At 46.6% G+C, this 24,456-nt stretch overlaps 1 protein-coding gene across 1 annotated transcript in view; it reads left to right on the top strand.

Moving 5' to 3' along the window:
* LOC121047798 overlaps positions 1-23,401 on the top strand; it is a 29,494-nt gene extending 6,093 nt beyond the window's left edge. Inside the window, exons 2-6 of the mRNA XM_042288606.1 lie at positions 7,369-7,519; positions 8,430-8,575; positions 14,076-14,205; positions 19,677-19,777; positions 22,730-23,401. Of these exons, the coding sequence (XP_042144540.1) occupies positions 7,369-7,519; positions 8,430-8,575; positions 14,076-14,205; positions 19,677-19,777; positions 22,730-22,878 (677 nt within the window). The 3' untranslated portion in view covers positions 22,879-23,401. The remainder of the gene's footprint in view (positions 1-7,368; positions 7,520-8,429; positions 8,576-14,075; positions 14,206-19,676; positions 19,778-22,729) is intronic.
* The last annotated feature ends 1,055 nt before the right edge of the window (positions 23,402-24,456 follow it).

Below are 24,456 nucleotides of genomic sequence, written 5' to 3'. Positions count from 1 at the left end.
TGGAACGCAATGAACAATGGCGTCTTGGTCGCTGTCAAGTATTATAATTGTCGCGTTCTTTCTACTTAGTGGTTTAGGTTTGGATATTGGGAACCGGGATTTGGTCGGGGTGAGTCAAGGACCAGGGGGCGCAACCAATCCCCTGTTTGGAATAACGAAATCCGGCGCACTAGCATTTCGACTTCACCACAGCGAAATCCGCAGCGCAGACACAGAAGTCACACGAGTGCTGCGTTCGAGTTCAGTAACCCACGCGTCAAACGACGCTCCGCGTAGGGCTAAGACCCAGTTGCTGTGTCGACGCCATTTGAGCACGATTACGTTATTTTTGGCACAGAAGTCTGGTTACAGGCTTTGATTAGTTTCGGGTGTGTTGGTTGAGCTTCATGGTCTGTGACGTGAACCACACAACTGCTTTCACTCGCCTGGACGGGGACCTGACCTCAGCTCTCGCTGGTTTTGTAGCTTTTCTGACGGACTTTCGTAACGTTGTCCTTAGATTATGCGCTGACTCGAAGATCGCGCGACGCAACGGCACCTTGGACTCTCCTCCCTTTTACGAGTTGATGCCGCGGAGCATTGCCGTCTGAATGTTGCGTCATTGTCCTTCGATAGACAGGTCATCAGGGTATAGACATCTCTGACGTACGAGGTCCCCGCGTAAAATATACTTTGAGGGACATCAGTGAAACGCGTCCTTTGAGAGGACAGGTTTCCCGAAGGAGCACACGTTCGTGTTGTCTCTTGACGTGCCGGTGTTATTGATTACTCCGAAAATCCCTCCCTGCCCCGCTTGGAAGTTGCTACGAGCGCTGGAAACTGTTGTGGCTTACGGCAAGAAAACAGGACGAGGGCAGCCGATGTAGCTTCCAGAGCCAAACGTTTTTATATCTCTCGTGCTCTCGCTCCGTCTCGCACATCGCAGGCGCGCGCTCACTTCTTTGTCCGCCGCCTCGCGCTAGTTATAATTGAGCAATACTCAAACACAACATAAACGTTTCCGATTAGAGACGTCTTCTCACAGTTCACTCCGAGACGATGACACTCTGACGTAAGAGTTCGATAGATACGTTCCACAGATATTGTAATCCGTGGGTGATTGTTTTTCTAAGAATTGATGGCCGTAAGCAACCAAGTGCTTTACACACTTGCGGTTGCTTACGGCCAAGTGTCTTACAACCGTTCGTAATTCTTGCAACGAGATGAAACACTGGCCTCATCTAGCGGGTAGCCGTGGAACACAAGCAATTTCAGTATAGTCTCTATTTTTATTGCGCATCAATAGTTTTTATCGACTTGAAAAACTTTTGACAATGTTATGGACGACAATTTCTAAACAGACAGTACGCACATTCGATTTCGGAAATACCGCAAAACCTTCGTTTTAGTGAAATCAAGTTCACGGGCCCACTCATAGATAGCGCCAGCGTGCCAATGTGTTCTCTCGTCACAGCAGTTCGCAAGAACTCAGTCGTAAGCAAACGCAACAAGTCCGTGAACGGGGCGGCGTCCACTAGAAATTCGCGGAAAAGACTTCTGGCTTGGTGGCTCTATAGCACGCTACAAACGGTGCACTCCAAAGGTCGCCGCCGCTATCAACCTCTGCATCTCCCTTGGCGCGCTTTGCACATCGAGGCAGAAAATGTGGCGCCATTACGTCGATAAATCTGATACGCTCTGTGATCACCGCATGTTTTCTCCGGAAGAAACAAGGCCACGAAGTGGTTTCCGGTCTACTCGGCAGATCAACTTGCTCCTTTCTCCTCGTGCGCGTCACACGTGGAAAAGCACGCAGCTCTCTTCATACTGGCTGCACGTTTCGTTTTCCTCGCGGTGGCTTTCGGTCGTTTGTTGTCCGGGTATAATGGAGATAAAGAGCGTACGCGAACCTTCTTCGAAAGCCTCCGCGGCTCTCGCGTTGCGCCCTGAAGCATAACGCAAGAGCGCCGATACAGTCCTTGGACGCTCAGCGCACTCGAAGATGACCGTAGACAACTACCTAACTGCTAAAAGGAAAAAAAAAAAAAATAAAAAAAAATTTGGTTTATTATTGTTGAGGCGGCTATATGATCCTGAGATAAACTATTTTGGGCCGTTCTGTCGCGATACAGCGATGCGTATTTTCGTCAAGATCGCACGTTAAATTCTAACGTAGCCAAATAAAAATAAAAAAAAAGGTAAGTTTTTTTATTTGTTGTTTAGAAAAGAGTTAGAGTTCTAAGGGTTCCTATCAGTAGTTTTCTTTTCTATTGACTATTCTTTTTGTGAAACTGAAGTTCTGTGAGAACACCTAGAGCTACTAGGTATACGGTTAAAGAGGTGGTTGTCAACCATTGATTATTCGCGGACTCGTTGTGGATCGGCGGAGATAATGGAAGACCCCGTTCGTGGCAGACTTGTACGAAACGCGTTACAAGTAATGGATTACTTGTAATCGATTAAATTTTACTGTAATTTTCTAACTTTTTTTGCTGTAATCGATTACAAAGTTATTCAATACAATTTTTCAGATTTTTTTTTTTTTTTGAGGGGAGGGGGGGGGGGGAAGGGAAGGGAGGGGGGGTTAGATGTGCTGGAGTCACTCAGCTCGGGGCAACGGTAACTTTTTAATTTTTTTTTTTCGAAATTATTAAGCACGGGACCTTGAGGATTAGTAGGCCAATTCACTATAGAACGACACGCTGTTTACAAACAATCCCTCGTTTGCCCACACCAGGTGTGGGCACTGCGCGTGCGCCGAAACCGAATTCACGTGAAGTGAATCGTCTGCGCATGTGCAGTGCCGTCGACAGCTCCACCGCAGCTGCGTGACGTCACGGCCGCGTGTTGGTCTATACTTCGTTTCCTGGGTACATGTTTCTTTGTACACCAGAGATAACGTCCGGCTATGAAAAATTACCTTTTCCAGCCCCCAGTGAGTATGGAATTTAAACAACGCTTTTTTATTTTACTTTTTTTTTGTTTTCATGAGAGGGGTTGGGTGTGTTGGCGTCCCTCACTCAGCTCTGAAAAAAAACGTCAAGGCTTTCTTTTTTCTTTTTTTGGAACAACTGAGCGCGAGATCCCAAGGATTATACTACCCTTTTAAAAAGGTTAGATGAGAAGTAACGTGGGAAGTAATTGATTACTTGAAAGTAATTTTTCGATTACTTTTTGAGGCTGTAATTGTAGTTGTAATCGGTTACTTTTTACAATGAAGCAATTGTAATTGGAATCGGTTACTTTTTTCAGTAACGTGTACAAGTCTGGTTCGTGGTGAGGAAAAGGTACAACTAATTATGATAGTGGTTTAATAAATGGATATAACTAAGGGCTAGTGTGAAGTCGACTGTTCTTATTGATATATACACGAGAAAACTCACCGGGAAATTGCAACGTTTCTTTTCAATCAGAGGAAAAAGACAACTTTTATTGCCGGGCTTGACTGATGAGGCTGGGCTTTGCGGACCCCTAGAATGCCTTCGCGCACCCCAAAGGCTTCGCGGATTCCCATTCGAGGAGCAGTGGCGTAGAGTATAATACTTTCCCCAATCATCTTGAGGGCGCCGCCATTTTGGTGCCGAGTGCAGAGCGGGCGCAAATGACGATCGTTACGATTTGAAAACGCGACTTCCCGAACTGTATACTTCGTTTCCGCTCAAGCCCAGACGCAGATGACGCTACGACCAATCAAGCAGCGTCAAAAGCACCAGTGATTGGGCCTTATCTGTTTATGATTGGTTCAGCGATGATAGAACACGTACAGAAACATGTCGAATGACATGATCGGTCCCATCAGCTCGTAGCGTTGGCTGCTTCTGGACTTCAGGTGAAACAAAGTATAGATACGGCGCCAGAAAGCTCACGGAATATCGTTTTGCTCTGCCTCGAATTGTTTTAACATTTCTGGAGGAGGCAAACCGTTTGCTGCGATTTCAGATCAATCTCCAGATAGCTGGTAACCGTGACTTTAAGCATCAAGGTAGCCGAAGTGGCATTACTCTGAGTCTAGCTTTTCTAGTGGCTTTAAAAAGAAATATATGTAACGACTGTCAGAGGAAAAAAAAAAAAAGATCTGTCTACTAAGTCTAAATGCAGTCGTCGATCGAATGTCGATTTTATCAATTAAAGGTCGAGTGCTGAGACTGACACTGCGTTGGTACGCGTTATAGACCCCTTTCGAAATTCACGTGGCGATTATTAGAAGGTCAGAACCACTGCACAATGGCGGAACAACTGACGTCGTGAAACGTGCAAGTCATTCCATATGATAGCGAACGTCGGAGCGCGGCCAACGCTAATATCCGACCACCCAATCAAACAACCTCGAAAGTGCACCGTCACTGCGCCTATCACCTTGTTCTGTGGCTTTCTTTTTTCTTCTGCTCCAACCAAACACATAAAGTGTGTCGTGACGTTGCGGTTTTTGTCCGCCTTTGTGCAGGGATTTCACAGCTGCCAACAGAGGGCACTATTTCGAAAGGGGTTTGTAGACCCCCTTTGGAAAGCTGCCCTCTGTTGGCAGCTGTGCGCAATGGTGGACTCAAACCGCAACGTCGTGGCGCACTGCGCGTTTGGCTGGATGAGAATGCAAAAGCGCACCCACAGAAAGAGGTGATGAGCACAGTGACTTTGCACTTCCAACGCTGTTTGATTGTCTCGTCGTGTCATTGCGTTGGCCGCGTTCCGTCGCTCGCTGTCTTATGGAATGACTTGCACGTTCCACGATGTCAGTTGTTCCGCCATTGTGCAATGGCTCTGCACAATGGCGGAAGTGGCCTATTAGTTCTTATTTTTTGTTGCTGTTGTAGGGATTGAGTAACGTAGGAAGAGTGGAAGCTCGATTGCTGCGTGCCGGTAATAGAGAGTTTCAGGGAGGCGTTTTTGCCCATCCGATACGATACGATGAGCCCTCCGGTAGCAACTGCGCATGTGCAAGTCTTCTGCGGTGGCGCATGCGCAGTTCGTACCGGAGGACCCATCGTACCCTATCGAATGCGCAAAAACGGTCCCCTCAAACTCTCTGATAAGACAAATGGGGGCGCGCGCGACGGTATGCGTTTCTAAAACTGTCTATGACTATGATTACCTTAATTAAGCATAACGAGTCAGCCTCCTTGTTACCTTGTCTTAAAATTACGGGGGTGCGAATTCTTGCTGGAATCGAATAGCACTGTGCCATTCATAACCTTCGCAGTGTAAAGAAAAGCCACGACAACCGGTTTTCTTAACGGTAGCCGGTGTCCCAATACCGGTTCTACTCGAATAGTGTAAAGGAAAGCCATGACAACCGGTTTTCTCAACAGTGTTAAAGCTAGGTGTGACACTGCGCTATTCCATTTGAATCAGTATTTGCATTCCTCTAGTTGGGATTTAAGAGGTTGACAACCATTGGCTAGAACCTGGGGCACCCGGTCACGAGTGTAGTGTTGAACCTGGATGGATGGATGAATAAATGAATCCGGCTGAGCCCTTTGGATCGGGCGGTAGCTTACGCCACCTAGTGTTAGCTTACGCCAGCTAACCTTTTTCGAGTAACGAGCGCCGTCTGGAAGATTGTCTGCGAACTACAAATGAAGGGCAGTCCAGTATGTATCCGCCCGTCGGAACACAATCGGCATCGTGCCGCTGTTTCGGTTTTCGTTGCTTTTTATGCTCCAGACTACCGATGCGTGAAAAAAATTGTCGAGTAAGACTAAATGCGCTCAAACACAAGCTGGCAGTGTTGGTCGTGTGAGACAGTGCTTTCCGAAAATGGCGACAGCCGGAAGCTTCAAGGGTCGGGGGAGAGGGCACACACATGCGCAGAGGCTTGCTGGGATAGAGATACATTGTTTTCTTCAACGTAGCTTGCATATGATTATGAATTTCTTCTTAAGAGCGTTTTACTTAAAGGGGCCCTGTAATCATATTTAAGCGTCTACCTTTTATGCGGTTTCCACGTCTCTTGGGGTTCGGGCAAGCCAGCGGGCACGGACAGAGTAACTAAATATCAGTGCGTCATATTTTAACCGGACGACACGGAAACCTCCTCCACCGACGAGGGCGGCCCGCGGTACCGAAAGCGCGCAAAATGTGACGTCTTTGGTCCTGGGCTTACTACTGGTCAGAGCCGCTAAAAGCTTCTTTTTGGTCGAAATACAAAATATAAGTGGCGCGGACCTGTTTTAATTATTTATAAAAGTAGTTTTTGTTCACTATTATAGATGAAAAAAAGAAAGAAATGCAGTTTATAAAGTACGAAAACAAGGAATGACCCGTCGACATACCCGCCGCCAAGCGGTGGAAAAGGCGGCGCATACTAGAAAGGAGTAGTGGGATCAGGCGCCGACACGGAAAAATCCCGGATGTACGCGGTGGCGCTGCAGCCGTATGGACAGGAAGATCCGACCGGCTCCGAGCGTTCCGAAGGCCTTCGGCGAAGGGCTTTGTCTTGCGGTTTGGCCGTTTCGCGGTAGCAGCGCGAAGTGGCTCCCATTCTGACCTGATCCTTACCCCGTGTTTGCTGTCGTTCGTGGCCAATGAAGTGTCATGCCGAATTAGTGTTTAATCACGCAGCAAATGCAATTAAGCCGCTTTGGCTGCCCGCTGCATACAGCCTATCCAGAACATGCTTTAGTGACGCCCTCTCGCGCCGTCGATGTGGAGTGCGGCGGCCGTGAGCGCTCGATGAGCTCACTACTCCTCCTCTAGTTCACGGCCACTCAAGCCAGGACCTACGACGTCATGAAGGAGGTTATTTTTTGCTTGTTTTTGTAATTCTAAATTGCCTATAACTTTTAAAATAAAGCGAATTTCGCGAAAAGAAAAGTTTCACTAAGTTACTACGTTCAGTGCGCTCGGGTTCGCTGCAAATTAAAAAGCAGTAAAAAGTCCTTGCAGGGCCCCTTTGTCAACTAGAAGACTCGAGCCTGATCTGATTTTTTTGTACAGGGTGGTAAATGGTTGGACTGATGCTAATCAACTTCTGAATTTTGTAGATTTTCATGATCCTTGTCGCGTTACGAGAAATTTTACTGTCTTTTATATTCAATTCATGTCTAAACTCTCACCACTGTCCCGTATGCAAGTTTCATTTAGTACAATCGCATCGTCAAGCTTGGACATATTCACAGATCTCCTAGTTTTTCGCCGGAACTTGGCAAGTCTAGTTGAAAGTTGAAACTCTATTACATTTTGTGTGAAGTGTGCGACCTACTTGTAGTCACGCTAATTTGTACAATTTAAGCTGTGCGTGTGCTGTGTTTCTTCTATTTGTCTTGTGTGCGCCAATGTGAAGACCCGCGTGGTTGTTTTTGGGCACATTAAATAAACAAATTATTATTATTATTGTTATTATTAATATTATCCGTCAAAGACTCAAATGCCGCGTGTCAAACATTCACGTAGGGCTCTTCGAGTACACAGCCGCGGGTCCCACCACCAAGACGCCCGCTGGCTGCGGCACCGAGAGCTTCGAGAAGTGCGGCACGGACCTGATCATCTTCGCAGGTGGACCCGTCATCCCCGTCTCTAAGGAGGAGCTCGTCACCACCTGCCCGTAAGCGAAGCAGGTTTCTCGGTCCCGGTATATACACTTTTGCTTGCATCGCGTCCCGGCCAGTGTCCCATGCGTTCAAGCACGTGCAGCTTGCGCGTGAAGGTGGCTTTGGCAGGCTCGCAATTTCACGTGCTTCCTCACACCAGCAGGAACATGGCGGCGGCCTGATGCCCTGTTTGCAATTGTCTATATAGACCAACACGCTATCCACAAACAAGCCCGTGTTTTTGCCCACACGCAGGTGTGGACAGTACGCGTGCGCTCGAACCAAATTCGAGCGAAGGAAAGCTTCTGCGCATGCGCCGTGCTTACAGCTGCGCAACCTTAGCGGTATGGCAAGCGCTCTTTATACAACTCGCGTGTTTCTTTTCCCGCCAAATTTACCCACGTGCTTTTGTTTCCCCGCAATTATCAACCAATGAAAGGACGTGCTTGGCTGCCTCGTTGTCATATCGCACGTCGTAGCATCGGCTCCGCAACTCGCGTGTTTCTTTTCCCGCCAAATTTACCCACGTGCTTTTGTTTTCCCGCAATTATCAACCAATGAAAGCACGTGCTTGGCTGCCTCGTTGTCATATCGCACGTCGTAGCATCGGCTCCGCAACTCGCGTGTTTCTTTTCCCGCCAAATTTACCCACGTGCTTTTGTTTCCCCGCAATTATCAACCAATGAAAGCACGTGCTTGGCTGCCTCGTTGTCATATCGAACGTCGTAGCGTCGGCTGCGTTTGGAGTTGAGCTGAAACGAAATATAGCGCTTGCAATCCCTGATGCATGCCCCATGTTGAATGGACGCGAAGGGTTTATTTTGAGCTCTTCGGCAAAATAAACTAATGGTGTGTTTTTGGAGGGTTACCAAGCGTCCATCTTGATTGGGTGGAGACCCTTACGTGTGGGTATTCTTTCTCCAGGAAAGAAAAGACTTCGGAGAAGTGTGCGCGAGCCTACGCCCAAAAATGCCTTGCCCGGTTTCCTCGTGGCATGGTGATGCTTCTCCTCGATGGCATCCGCACCGAGGTGAACGCCAAGTGCAACGACTCAGGTGCCGGACACCAAGGTGCGTCACCGACGCGATCCCATGCTCACCATGCGCGAGGGGGTCTTTTTTTATAATGTGTGACCAGTGGGACCGCGGCTTTAATCCTATTCTTCAAATTCTTCAACACGCGAACTTTTTGTTTACAAGGCTAAATAAATATGAAGAAGCATCATCTAAGAAGAGGACAGGAGAAGGTATAGACGTATAGGTTGGTGGCCGAGTGTGTTAAGTGCCTGGATAAACCTCACGCCAAGTACCGCCAGCCCTTGTTCTGGGAACGTGCAAGACACGTACCACGAGCGGATGCTCCGCCGCCATCCTCGTCTAACCGCCGAATTCAGAAACCTCACTCGAACTACACTCAAACTTAAGGGCCCCTCCACTTCCTCGAGGAAGGCGCGAGGACCGGCGCTGGCCAATCGCGAGGACGGATCCGCCGTCGCGATTGGCCAGCGCCGGCCCTCGCGCCTTCTTCGAGGAAGTGGAGGGGCCCTTCAGAGTGAGGTTTCTGAATTCGGCGGTAAGGACCTCTGATTCTAGTGATGGGCAGCCATTTGCTTCCAAGGGCCGCACGAGGCACGCAATTCGTTCACTGACGCATTTCTCGCTACTTGCAAGACAAACGCAAATATATAAGGGGGCTTTGAAGACCATTCACACAGGCGCGTTTGCTTACATGTTTTTTTGCGTTACGCTATGTATCACCGGGGCATCCGTGCTTTGAACGTTGCGTTCAGAGTTGCTTCTTAAACTGGTTGCCATACTTCATACAAAGTAGATATGTCTCGTGACTCTCGTCGTAAGCAGTCGTAAGCACACGTAAACTCACGTAATGTAACGTAACATAACGTAACGTAACGTAACGTAGAGAAACGAGGCTGTTAGAGTCACTGGATCATGGAAATATCGCCATTGCCTTCCCTGCCTGCCTAGCCGGACACAGACAGATAGTAACATACATACGGCCAAACCTCGCAAGGTGATTGGCTGATCGGGCTTTGTTGCCATGGCGATCACCATTTTGATCTTCCAAGTTTCGAAAGGGTCGTTCCGAAATATTCGCACCAAGGTCTCCATGAAGCATCCTCGTACTGAACGCGTTTTTCGCCAATATTCGGCGCTGCGCATGCCATCCACTTGTCAATAGTGCTTATCTACACATATGTCTTGTTATGAGGCTGTTGCGCTTGCCTATTTAAAGACAGGAAGATTATTTTTCAATGCCACCAGGCACCGGCGGCGCATGTGGTGGCGGTGTGAAGATGTGCGCATGTTTCACCGGTGTGTGGATAACGTACGGTATTCAATAAACGTCTCTTTAAAGCTGCCCCTTCACCAGCGAATTACATCGTCTCGCCAAGAATGGAGAGGCCTAGGAGAAATGGCTCATTCTGTGAACCAAAATGGTGACCATAGGGGGAGCTTAGAGTCACTAAATAAAGCTACGCTTTCGGTGTACCGAAACTCCAAAACTACGCGTCTGAAGTGCGCCAGGCGCCGCCATCTTGGGTCCACGCGCAGATGGAGGAGTGACTTTAGCCGAGCCATGCTGAGTTGTAGCCGTCGCTTGTGCCAGCTGCCGCAGCTGCACCTGTGGAAGCGAATCAAAGTCGTGTTGCTCGTATCTCGACGTAACATGGAAAACGCGCGAGCTGATCGATGGACTTCAGCGTCCGCGCGCTATACACAGTAAACAGCATCAGGCAGAAGACCGCTGGACCCAAGATGATGGCGTTCAGAAATCGTGATGATGATGATAGCGACTCACTTGACTGCCGCTGTCCAATGATGCCGCAGCGAACCAGATTATTGTTGGGTAGAGCGACGCTATTGTCGGCAAAATGCCAAAGAAAAGGAACGCGGTACTTTGAAAGCGTAGCTTATTTGACTCTAGGGGAGCTTGGCTCTATAGTTTTCCAAGATCCCGTGACTTTAGCGTGATAATAATAATTGGGGTTGTGATGGATATTTATACAGCGTGTAGTTGGTCAGCCATTTCAAAGTTGCGACGAGACGAGTCACTCGCTGTAGATGAGCAATTTAGCCAGTGCAGCACAACTGCCAGCCTGGGGTTTTAAACCACGCAGCACTGGTACACGACCGCACGCCGGTACGATGCTCATCCGACTTAGCGTGATCCAGCCTTTAGCGTGCGTTAGCACACCGCCGCTCGGAGCACGTGGATCGAAAGCTCGCGCTCCATGCAGTAACCTGGGTGTTTGGGTTCAGTCTTCACCCTTGCCCTTTTCGATCTGCATAGACATATTAGTGCATCATTAGAATGTCGTGCACGTTAAAGGCCTCCAGTGCTGCACTGGATAAATTTCCCTTCTACAGCGTAAACTAGTGTCGGCATACCTCAAAGACAGACCGACCTGTCGCGTTCTGTACATGTACGTCTAATTTTAGTTTGGATGGCAAGTTCGTACAGACACACAGAAAAAAAAAGAAAAAAAGAAGAGTAATAAGGCATGGTGATCAAAAGCAGCGTGCGAACACTAATAACACCACTTATGCAATCTTTCCTATAATGCCCACCTGGCACTTGCCAAGGGCACTTGTTGAGTACATAACGGGCACTTTAATGTTTCGTCGGGGGGTCTCGAACCCGCAGAAAGTCCTCGTCCGTGAATCAAGATAACGGTTTTCGCTTAGGGCTAGTAGTTGAAATCAGATCTATGCACTCAGTTGTATTTACACGCACTAAATAATACTCTAGATCACGTGATCACATACCGTGTCTATTGGCCCGCTTATGTTCATGCATGTCGGCGCTTACGTAACACGTTCGACGTGCTAACACATTTCCCTGTGTACCGTTGAGAACACTCCGCACACGTAGAGGGTGCCTCGATTGCGTCCTCGTGTTTTTTTTGTTTTTGTTTTATTGAATGGCTCGATGCTTGGAGGCACTCGCCTCGAAGTGAGGTATCTCTATACTCTGTTTCATACTTAGCGTGCAACGCTGTCAAAGTTACTGGCGCGAGCGCGTGGCTTCATCTAGGGCTTTGTTTGCGCGAGAACGCGTGCAAATTATCAACGAGATCAAGCCCCACGCTCGCGCCAGTAGCTTTGACAGCGTTGCACGCTAAGTATGAAACAGAGTATAGGGGCGTTACTTATACGACCAGAATTACGCGAAAGGCATCCCTGAGTTTGTGATTTCTAGAATCCGGAAGTTTTCTATTCGAATGCCCCTGAAACTGGAAGTAGTAACTAACTTTAGGAACATTGACCCATTTCGAAAGATTTAATCGAAATTGTTTTCTATATTGATTCATACTTGGTGACGTTTTTAGAGACTTATTGTAGTGGTATAAAGCAAAAGCCTTTTGGGGCAAACTGTGTTTAGTACGCATCCTGACCTGCAATGAAATAGACTGTTTTTTTTTGTTTTTTTTTAGCGGAGTATTATTGTTGTGTTTATATGGGGTAGAATTCACGTATTGGTGCTGGGAATGATTTATGGTTTTAAATGTTTCTTTTCGGGCTCAAAAATGTTATTTTAGATAGTTATAGTGTAATAGCTACGTTACGTACGTTTGATCCGCGCGAATCAAACCTTACTGTAAATTACATTAAATATTTTTTGTTTTGCATGGCAATCTGTTTTTTGAAAAAGTTTGTTGATCCTGGGATCTTCCTCCTCTGTTGAGGTCAGGAGCAATAGAAAATACATGAAGAAATAAGGAAGTCGTTCAGAGAGGTTACCTTGTTACCCGGATTCGAGAATGCGGGAATTAGGGTAACTCTATTTTCAGAAAGAGTTACCCTCTAATATTATTTTGCTCACACAGTAGTTCATGTAAACTGCAAGAGATTCTTTTTTGTTTGTAGGGCTAACTCAAATCAAACGGCTATCCCTTACTTCTTACAACAAGAAACGTGTTCTGCTGCTTGACAGGCTTCTGAAACTAGTATAACTAAAATGATCTACTTAAATTTTGTTTAAATATTTATACTCAATACTAGATTTTTTTTTAAACGAACAGTTTACTGTCTACCGCAAATCGAAATAATTATTGATTGTGCTTGCTGATTAGTACAGGCCGTACTACGTTAATGGCTTACATCTCCACATTATTTTAGCACAACTCGAATGTAATCAGAAATTTTCTTACATAAACATTACTATCAGAAAACGTAAAACAAAAACGCAAAGAGTTGTTTTTCGGTCATAATTCCTCCCCTTTTTAGTTGTTCCACGGAAATATGTCGCAAACATAATCAGCGAATTAATTCTTAAAAGCGCCATTCCCGCCATCTTTTATATAAACTCGTGAAAGTATATAAACGCTTCACACATGGTGGCATTCATGATTTATTCACAGAATGGGGTTGAGGAACAGGAATTTGAGAACAAATGAACACAAAGAAGGCACTCAATAATGCTTTTTAGATTATATTACACCGAGGTCAACAAGTATTTAATCACTAACTGTCCCAGTGCTTAGCTGAAAGGTCGGTTAGCAAGATATTTGTTGGAGATTTTGAATACTTGTGATAGACGAGCGATCACCATGCACGTGTATGTTGAATAACACAACAGAAGGTCCTCGCTAAATCTCCACTATTGTCGATTCTGTAGCACTGGCAATTGTGTTAATAAACAAGCCCGGAAGCCCGCCAAAACCGCACAAGCGGAAGTTGCTTCTGAGACAGTGTTTGGAAATACTATAGGGTGTTTTTGCTGACGTAATTAGGTCCACCATTTTGTTGTTAGGAGCTGCCTGGCGCTTGCGAAAGGCGAACGTTTGAACGATTCCTCTGGCACCATCAAATACATTGGGGCCTATACTTTTCGTCGCGGGACGTTGTGATGTATCCATTCCTTTAATAAATACGTTTTCTAACTCACTCAACAGCAAAATGGCGTTCTGAGGTCACGCGAAAACACCTTATACTCCGTTGCACTTTACGATGTACCGCAGAGGACGGAGCGAATTATCTCAGTCTAGAGTTCCTGTATAGGCTCCCTACGGGAGCCAGAGTTGCGCGTTCAGCCATCTTGAAATCCTAAGTTATGCGGGAAAGACACTCCTCGCGCGGGTGTAGGAGCCTTGCTCCGTCGATTGCGGTCGGTCACGGGGCTGAATTCGGCGAATAGCGGCGCCGCGCGCGCCGCCGCGCATTGGGAAACAGGAAAGGTGGAGAAGGAGGCAAAATGCAGGGGAACGTACGCCGGGGCCCGTGCAACGTCGACAAAGTGATTTTCCTGCACGGCGCAGGATGCTTCGCTCCTCACGTGATCGATCTCGGCGAATTGCGGCGCGTGGGCACGTGAAAAACAGACTCGCAACTCTGGCTCCCGTGGGGTGCTGTATCTTAGTCAACTTCTGTAAACGTACCACGTGACTACGCGCCTCGCGCGGCGCTGCGCCTCTTCCCAAGGTCACGTGGCACTCACGCAATACTGGATTGGTTCCGATGGCTCCTATCGTCCGCCGCGGTCCATCACGAGGTGAAACGGAGCATGAAAGGGTCTATGCCAATCGGGGTTCGGTGTTGACGCATGCAGAGTACTTGAAGCACTCCGGATGCATGAACAGCAACGGCGTGAAGCTGCACCAGTGCATGAGGGACCTGACCCAAGTCCTGGACCAGAGCGTGGACGCTCCCACCAAGAGCAGGCTGGGACTCTCCTGCTGGTCAGTGAGGGGCATCTGACCTTCGCCGCAATCGCCACGGCGACATCTCAAAGTTGTCGTCACGCTGCTCGTATATCATAAAAAAAGCCACGCTTGTCGCTGCAGACATCATGACAGAATTACCTGCGGACATGAATCATGTTGGAAGCACGTTTGATTCGTACCAAGTTACACTTTGAGTATGTATACAGATAGTTCTTGTATGGCCAATGCGTCACCACGGCTTAATACATCATGCATGACAATCTTGAGTTCTTGCTTCTGTGACGGTTTGGCCATGCAAGGACTGCCTACAGACATGCTCGAAGTATTAGATTGCATGAATAAACCGTGTTTGGAACGTGTTTGAAGCGTGCCCGCAGATGCCATCATGTCTGGAACATGCACCGTGTCTTCTTTATGATGTAGGAACAGTGTGACCGAGGTTTTCGAGTCTCTTGACAGTGTTCCTTGTCGGCCCAAAACCACCTAAAATAATCGAGGCCTGCGAACATTTTCTTTTTCCTCTACGGGACGTCATCAGAGCTGGATCGATGGCGCTAACCCAGCAATCGGACTTGACCCCGTTGCCGAGCCTGCTTCGTCGCGTTGAGGGGCCACGAGGCCCAACCGATTGCTGACGTAGCGTTTGTGTCCCAACTGTGTCTTCGCTCGATCTCACTGTGATGACGCCAGAGTTCCAGTGCTTTGGTTAGTGGTATTGGGAGGGATTGATGCCCAAGCATCGTCTGCCACTGAAAGACGTTCAACGTGTAAGAACAGGAATAGCACAACGGACAAAGGCCATAGTCACTGACAGGATGAGAACAGCAGGGAGGTAGTTCAGTTGTCCAGCCTCCAGCGCGACCAATTCCTACCTTTAGAGAACGCTTCGTCGTCTTGTGGACCTCGAGCGTGCACACGTAGCGAAAGCACGACGAAAGGCAACGAGTCTGTGCTGGAGCATAGCCTCTTCTATTAGCGGCGAGATGTTTTAGTGGCGCCCTCCTACGGTTCCCCCTTGTGACGTCATTACCTTGCAAACAACAAGTTCGATGGTGTTTGTAAATAGCATGGTGGAAGCTTGAAATCATTGCGCTCTTAAAGGAACACTGCCAACACCGTCAAAATTAAAGTTCTTTCATTCCTCTTATTCCCGTCGATGATAAATCCTTTTCTGACATCATAGCCACCGTTCGGCCAATCGTGGAAGGCCGACTACAGCGACGCTTTCGGTCGCGCACGTCGCCAATACTGGGCGCCATATTTATGGGTGCTGTCAAGAACGCGTGCTCAGAACGAGCCCCCATTAATAGGCTGCTAAGACCGGCCATTTTGGCGGTGTGGAATGTACGTTGCAAAAGAACCCTGGAAGCTAGCCATCAGCACGCGCTCCGAAGTCGCGCACACAGCTATGGCCGCCAGTGAATACTTCCTATAAAGTGCCCGGTTGCAGATTTGGAGCGCGATGACCTGGTAGCCCAGAGCATCACAGAGCCATTTCTCGAGGAACCTGGACGTCAGCGCTCAGCTTTTGCAGCGGCGTGGACCCGAAACACACTTGTTTGCTCGGGAGAAGTGTGTTTCCGCGTGTCACCGCAGCGGGGCGCCAATCACGTGGCTTCCCTTTCATCTGTTGTCTCCCGTTCCACCTTTTCCATTTCGGCGGCCGCTTCTCAGGGCGACCTGCCAGGCTTCATTACTATACAGGAGGCTATGGCTGGAGGCAGGGCAGACGAAACAGACGCCCTGCTGTTCGCATTCTGTCGGCGATTGTTAAGTACAGAAGGCAAGCGCTTTTACTCTCTGTCCACTTCTACTATCGAGGGCATTCACTGGACGACGATATCTGAGATTGTGCTCAGAACGAGCTTGCATTAACAGACTGCCAAGACCGGCAATCTTGATAATGCGGAATGCACCTTGTGAAAGAACTGTGGAAGCTCGCCGTCAGCTCGCGGTCATCAATTGCGCACAAAGCTATGGCTGCCAGCGAATAGTTTCTGTAATTCGAGTCAAGTCACGCCCGGGCGCCGTCGACGCGGTGTAGACTGTTTTATCGTGGGTAGCGCTATTTTGAGTGCGAGAGAGAAGAGGGGAAAGGGCTACCGGCGCTTTCGAGCCAAGCCACTTCGATCGCAGCGCCACCATGCCTACCTTCCACATTTTGAGCTTCAACTGAAAGCATGAACGGAGCCCGTAGATCTCCCCGCTTAATTATTCCTAGTTCACTGTAACAATGAAAGGATTTTTCAACTTATTCCTCCTTAGCTTTAATACTCAACTCTAAAGCGAAATAAAAAAAAAAAATCACGTGGTCGTGACATGCTTGGGCACCGATCGATGCCTACAAGCTTCCAGCTTGCTCTTTAAGCACACCGTGGAACTTTTCGTCCGCAAGGGATGATAAGTGCCGTCACTGCACTCATTGAACCACTAACGCACAATCCAAATATTCGTCGACGGATTGATTGTTCATGAGCGCATGCGTCCGTATGACGCAGTGCTCGCGCCCAATGCGTGAGCTGGGGTCGGCTGACGTACGTGCTTTGGGTAATACCGCGGATGTATCATAGTGGAAAGGCGGGAGAGCCTTCGAAGGAAAGGAGGGAAGAAACAGTCCGCTATATTTTCAGATTTTTGTACCGAAATTCAGGCTTTTGGCTTTCTATCCTCGCGTATACAATTCTTCTTTTGACGCGCTAGACAATATGTGTTTAGTAAAATCCCAATCTATCCAAGCCCAAAATTAATTGCATGTTCCTTTTAATGCTCTGTTACTGTCATTTGCTTTTTCACGTGTGGTAATGTTCGAGGGATGTAAATTGCGTTTAAATTAAAAAAGAAGGAGTTTTATTAGTTTTTATACACTATTTTAAACACTGTATAGACGGGCCTTCATATCAAAGCCATTCAAAGCGCAATACATTAGCTTCTGTTGTATTATCGTGACAATAGAGAATTTCCCACGTAAAAATAAAACGCAGAACCAGACTATTGCGGGTGAAACAAGCAAAAAATTGTGAAGGCACGAACAGTATGCAGTTCATTGCGCGGTAGTTTTTGTATATACCGAATTCTCAATGCATTATTTACATTTTTTTAAAGAACGTTTTTGTTATTGCGAAGAGATAGCCACGACAGGTGGCTAGAATGGCGTATTGCACCTCCGATCGCAAACCGGTATGGCCGTGGCATCTTGAACGTGAAAGAATCTCCCTAAGAATCTCTCGGTGAAAACTTCCTTGTCCTTCGGGCAGGAGTGATTAACTTTGTCTCGGTTACTGTTGAGGCGAGCAGCAACAATTAGAATAACATCGGCCACTCCTCCTACCAGGACGGGGTGTCTTGAATGCCGGCGCTTGCCGCATGCTTTTTCCTTGACAAGGCTTCTCGGATGCCGTCGCGTTCTACGCCGAGAGAAAATATTTAGCGACGCGTTTGTTTCCTTTATTGGTCGAAATGTCGATGCCTCCTAAGCTATGAAACGTTTCTTCGTAATTTTTAATACTTTTTGTATAGCTGTGAAGCTCGTAAAAAAACACTTAGTTTTTGCTCAGCAAGGTTCAAGGATACTTGTAACTATACTCGGTTTATTTCTAAGCTGAAAGCGCCGTGGAAGCTACGCGCACGCCGAACCAACCCGGCGCCTCCCTTTGATCACATTACTCCTACTCCCATGGCGGTAGCGCGATCACGTGGTGAGAGATATACGTGTGACTGGTCCAACAAGAATGGCTAGTCGGGCTAGATGGTTTTGCATCATGGTGTAATTAATACGTCAAAAAACCACGGGCGAAAATGAAGGGAGAACTGGAGAGCGTAACTTTCAACTGAATGATTTATTTAGATGAAATACTTTTAAAAATATAAAAGTCGGCACGCTTAGCAGAACCCAAAGATGTCATCTAACCCCCCCCCCCCCCCCCCCCCCCCGTCTTTCTCAAATACCACCGTTTCAATTAGTAGAATTCTTTATCGGACAAGGACAAAGAGGGTGCACCTACACAAAGAGTTGTCGTGGTGGGACTTGATCATGAAGGCTTCGTGAATTCGTGATTACCGTATTTACTCGAGTAATAGCCGCAATGTTTATGAAAGAAACCTAAAGGTTCGCTTTTCCGCAGAGCACGCGGATTGCCAATCACCGCGATCGACAGCATGATTCCAGCGGTTTACAGGACAGAGATAACGTCTTCGCGCGAAGATACCATCTGTGAAGATTGCATTTGAATGAAGAATCGTGTTCTCGATCTGGGTATTCGCTATGTTATTTATGCACAACGCGATGATTGGCTGTATATGTGCTTTGCGGGAAAGTAGATGCAAGGGCCTTGCTCATAAATATTGCGGCTATTACTCGAGTAAATACGGTACAAAACAAAAACGGCCAGATAAATTGAGGAAGCTTTCCCGATTAAGTCCCACCACGACAACTCTTTGTGTAAGCGCACCTTCTTTGTCCCTGTCCGATAAAGAATTCTACTAATTGAAGAACAAATGACGGTGGTATTTGAGAAAGAGGGGGGGGGGGGGAGGGGGGTTAGATGACATCTTTGGGTTCTGCTAAGTGTGCCGGTTTGTTAATTTTAAAAGTTTTTAATACAAATAAGCTATGCAGTTAAAAGTTACGCCGCGTCCTGTCCAGTTCTCCTTTTTTTTTTTCGTCCGTGTTTGTTTGGCGTACAACACCATGGTCCAACAAGCGCGTAGCGTTCAGCGCACTGTCAACCGCGGTCAGGCTGCGAATAGCTTGTACAAAAGACGGGCTGTAGACGCTGCCTATGGGGGGGGGGGGGGGGGGGGGGGGGGGGGTTCATCCCTTTTACGTCAGTCCTGTCACATTAGTAATTAAAACACACTGTCTGCAGATATGAGCAGTGTGACTCAGGCTTTATGGGTGAAGGGAGTGTAGGAATGGCCTGAACCAGCTCAGTCGTCGAGGTTCGAATCGACCAAGTTCGACTTTTTCGAACTTTTTCACGCAGAAAGTTCGAGGAACGTTCGACTGACGTTTCGACTATCATGCGCATGCGCGGAAATGCAAAACAAACCCACGCCCTCTGGCGGTGAAGGGGGCTCAATATTAATAGCGCGGAACGTTTGACATTAACAATCTAACCAAATTATTTTAAGGTTTGTTCGTTTTGTGTTATACCTATAAAACAAGCTATCCTACGTGCTGCTTTTTTTCTCTCTAAATGTTTGACTTTTTTGTGCGGGAGTCGGGCAACACTGTTCAAGAGTCAAACTTTGCGTATAGGGTAAGGAATATGGCGTAGTAAGGTAAGAGAAGGAATCATTTTTTTTTTATTAGGTGGCGCAAGCTACAGCCCGTTATAAAGAGGACAGCCGTTAACGTCCATCTATCCGTCCATATATCCGTTCGTCGAATTTTGCAAGAAGTTGGAAAATTCGGCGATCCGATCGAACCTCAGGTTCGCGAAAGTTCGCGTCATCCCTAATCGTAACCTTCTTTTGGCGCGCTGCAGTTCTTTTAACACGTACAAGACCTGCATGACGGAAGCTGTGAAATCACCGTGCGGGACTGGTACCACGGCCTACGTGGAGAAGCTCATCACGGGATACGCTGGTAAGAACCGAATTCGTTTTCTAATGAAGCTTTTGCGGCTCTTGATATCTTTATTTTATTCACCAGGCTCGGTCATATATCGCTCCTATCCCAGGTATCACGCCAGAGAACTGCCCAACTTGGCACATACTTTGCAATCCTACAGGGGTCTGACTTGGGCCTAAAATGGTTTTGCTCCAAGGCGTCAATTAGTGCCAGGGTAATTTCCATCGACGTTTTTAGGGCTTTCTTTTCTGGCTCCGCACATAATTGCTGAGGTGCTAGACTGAGCCAAAAATGCCACATATGAACCGAAGGACCAGGAGAGAAGCCTAATCTTGGCACTCGTTGGGTGATTTGGGCCCAAATATGATAGCCAAAATACGAGTAATGAAACCTCGAACTACTTGTTCTGAAGATTTGAGATTAACTTTCATCAATCAATAAATCGATCAATCAATTGATCAATCGATCGTTCAGCAATCAATCATTGTTAATTAAAGTATCCAGGAACAACAAACTGGTTTTAGAGCTGGTGCTGGCATACCTGAATATAAAACATAATTGCAGAACCTGCCTGACACCAAAGTAATAACAAATTCAGAGGGCATGTCAGTGCCAGCTCACAGTCGAAAGAACAAAATAGTGACACCAACAAAGCGTCTGTATTCTAAGCAATAGAAATACTATGCCGCACCGATATACAATCATACATTTCAGCCGTGTTCAAGCCTGGACACGTTTTTACCAGAGTGATAAATTGTCCTTTTGCGCGCGCTAAAAATGTTACTTTTAGGTTATTTTTAGTATGGTCTGGTAGGGGACCAAGATTTTTAAAAGAGAAACGCAATGTTTATTGTTTTTTTGATGTCGTGACTGTCATTATTAGTAATTAAACAACTGCGAGCTATTTAATAAAATCGTAAAAGAATATGGCTATACAAATTGACCAAAAATAAACAACTGCATAAACAAACATTCTTGTAGCGTTGCAAAACCAACCACGGGAAAAACCAGGAGATAACACATGTATATTATATACGTGAATGTAGTAATACAATATCGAAACGAGTGCAGTAATACAATATCAAGAATGCCAAGATAGAAGACAACACTGCCGCTCGTCTTTAGACAGTCTTTTACAATCTACGTGCACCGGATTGCGTGCGAGGTGTTTGCCACTCAGGTGAAACGAAAACACCGACAATGAAGATTGGGAAAGGTGTGCTACCCTGAGGGGTCTGGTTTCAACTTATAGATGAGAAACTTAGACTTCAGAGCTTGACTCTCTGATTTTTGTTTCAGTGTATAGTTTTCTACCTGCGCAGATCTTGTCGTCTATACTCGGTTTCGCTTTAAATTCTTGCCTACTCACCTCTTTTTGTTAAAGGAACGGACAGCAAAAGTTTATATGAAACGAACAATTTAGACTAAAAAAAAAAAAACTCTTTTTCTACTTCTAGGTGTCATCTCTCTTTCTAAATCAGGATTTCTGGTTTGAGTCCCACTGATCTGCAGACGCGATGGAAGCCTTGCAGGATTCATATAGTTTTCATCACTCCTGTAAATGCATATGAAACTATTGTCTGCTTCCTAAAGATACGAAAGGCTTGAAGGGCCCCTGAAAAAAAATAAAGAAAGATTTTACTTTTAACAGTCTTGTTGGGACACGCGTCCCAAAAAAATAATTTTACGCGAAAAATACATTTTTTTTTTTAGATCAACATTGACGGCGCTTGACGCGATTTAGTCGACAGTCACCTCCTTTCCACTTGTTTTATCTCTCGGCATTTTGGGCGCGTGGAGAAGAGGTGGATCGGCTTCACGTTCACGACCGAGATGGTCATTCCGGAATTACCTGTGACGTCGTGTGCTTCGCGCGCAGAATTTCAAATAAATCTGTGGTCGTCAATATTGCTCTAAACAATTTTGTTTTCGCGTAAATTTTTTTTTTTGACACGCGTGTTTCAATTAGATTTAAATTTGTTTTCTTTTCAGGGGCTTTTTAAGGACTCGTCGTCACATATGCCTAAGCATTAATCCCTTAAAAAAAAAGAAAAGAAAAGAAAATGTTTTGTATCTCTTTGTTGGCTAAAGCGGACATCTGCACCTGAGTCACGTTGTTTTAGCGTAAACTCTCACAAGCGACTGCTTTTTTTTTTTTTTTTCTTGGCTAAATGGAGTGTTTGTTTTTTTGTGAAAAAACAAAACAAACGGGAAAACTACCCAAGGTAAACGGAGCAACAGGGGTGTGTTTTTCCAGTTGCCAGAGAGCGCGCTAAACAAGCGACGAAACCGAAACGCTAGTTACATCCGTGGTCGTGCTCGATTGTCCTTAGCAGAGTGGCGCGAGTGACACCCGTTATTACGAGGCAAGGGGTTAAACCACGTCCGCAGCCTCTCAGGCTAGGTGGCGCAAGCTACCGACCGTTACAAAGGTTATAGCCATTACCATTCATCCATCCATCCAGCCGATGCCGCGATCAAATGGAGAGCCAACCAATCAGCGCCAAAAGAGCATCGCCTCACCAATCACGCACAGAAAAGAGCGCACAATCGCGGCGCATTGAACTATGCGTGATTAGTTTAACTGGTGCTAGCAAACCCACAACGATGACGAGCGCCGTGACTATGCACTTTTGGCGCAGCCTGATTGGCTCCATCCGGTCATAGCATCGGCTGCTGTCGGACTTAAAAGGAAACTGAGTATGCGTAGAGCAAGTCGTCTGCTTCTTGGCAGGAGTTGTGGTGACGTCTGAACGAGATCGAGGTGTGATTGGCTCTGATTGAAGGATAGTGGGTAGACCTCAAAGCAAGCTGCCTTGATGTCTACCCACTATCCTTCATTCAGAACCAATTAGAGCTCGGCGTTATGACGTCACCAGAATCCCTGCAAAAGAAGCAGACGAACTGCGGTCCGTGCAGGTCGTGTTGGCCGAAACGCTTACCAGCAGCCGCACGTTTTCTTTGCAGGCGATCTCCTGGACACCGTGTGCATCAACTTCAAGGCGGGCACCGATGCTTGCAAGGCGCTACCGTCGTTACCCAAGTCCACCAAGACGGGGCGATCGGCGTCGCTGCTGTCTCCGCTGGCGCGGATCGTGACGAGCCTCAACGGTTGAGGGTGCTTCTCCAGTCGATTCCGCTCAAAGAAAGATGAAGTGCGGTCTAGCCCAGGAACCGCGCGTTAGAGCTCCGTGTCTCCTGCAGACGTCGTTTCGTAACCCGAGAGCTCTTTTTGGGGGTTGGCGTCTCGCGGTCCGAATACGACTTCTGTTTTTCCTTCTCGTTTCGTGATTCATGGCGGACGAAACTACCAAGTAAGACAAGCTGTAATGACGAATTCAATTCTTCACATCCAATGTGCCGTGCGTTATTAATGTTGAGCCTAGACGCGTGAGAGAGGTGCCTTATCTGTCTCCTTGGTTGTTAGTTACTCTTTGCAGAGGGCTCGATAACTGAAGTATCGAGTGCTTTTTGTTTGCATTTAAAACTAGGGCGCTGGCTCGTACTTTACTTGTATTAAAACTTCGTTTCCACAAATCAATTTTATTTTCGTGTCATGTCTCCTCAATAAAAATGAATCTGTTCATGTTGATGCAGTTGTAGTAATCTAAATACAAAGTGACTGCTGCCCAGTCTTGTACACGTTACTAAAAAAAAAAAAAAGGAATCGAATACAATTACTATTACTCTTTGCTAAAAAGTATTCGATTAGATTACTTGATTACTCGACAGCAAAAATAATTGGACATTACTTTAAGAAGTAACGGTTACTTTTCCGATTACCTTATTTTGTGAAGTCTTAGATCTTTAGCGCTCATAACAATGAACTACTTCCAACCTATATTTCACATTTTCCCAAGTACTGAAAAAAACAAAACAAAAAACGGGCCCCCTCTACAGCATCAGCCATCTCTGTGCGCTGCATCATGGCATCATCGGTTTTTCTAGCTGCGAAATTTCTAGCTGTGTCGCAATCGCTATTTCACCCGAAACATCTCCACTGGTCCCTGATGAATAGAAACTTAGAGTGCTTCTTGGAATCTCTGGTTTCAAATAAAAGGTATTTTATTTTATTTTCATGCTCTATATATTTTCTTGTACTGGCAACCAAGAGGCCCTTACTCTCTTTCGCACACACACGCGCTTCTCCAGATATTATTCACATGTGGATGAACTCGCATGTTATACAAAAGAGCAGTTGCTCCAGGATTTGTAACGGATCATGCGTAGTATCTATTAGCGGAAGAGATCGCCCCGACCACTTCTCAACTCGAAACCTTGCTTGTCACAAAGACCACGTAGGGGCAATACGGGATCTTGACGTCTATTTGAACTGGCTTTGTTATATTTTGCATCCGCTTGAGTCATTCTTCGGTTCTGGTTCTCCTACGGGCTGCGAGTAGGTAACGTAAACGAAGAACTTACAAAGTTACATTCTGCTCCCTCAAACTTCGCCCTGAATGATCTTTGTGACGCACTTGGGCTCCCCTGGGGCTTCCCACTTCCAATCCCAGCTAAAAAAAAAAAAAAAAAAAAGAAAACCCGGGCATATTAAAGAAAACTGTACATACAAGGGGTTTACCCTCTGTTTCCTACAGCTCCGCAAAAATCTATTTTTTTTCCGTTCGAAACAACAAGCAAATTTTATTTTTGTCATTTCAGAAAAAGAAAGGTGTGTGCGGGGGGAGGGTCTC

The sequence above is a fragment of the Ixodes scapularis genome, unplaced genomic scaffold (assembly GCF_016920785.2).
Source record: "Ixodes scapularis isolate PalLabHiFi unplaced genomic scaffold, ASM1692078v2 PGA_scaffold10__122_contigs__length_95168666, whole genome shotgun sequence".
Lineage (NCBI taxonomy): Eukaryota > Metazoa > Arthropoda > Arachnida > Ixodida > Ixodidae > Ixodes > Ixodes scapularis.
The sequence above is the reverse complement of the archived record's forward strand: the minus strand, read 5'-3'. Positions and strand labels throughout refer to the sequence as shown.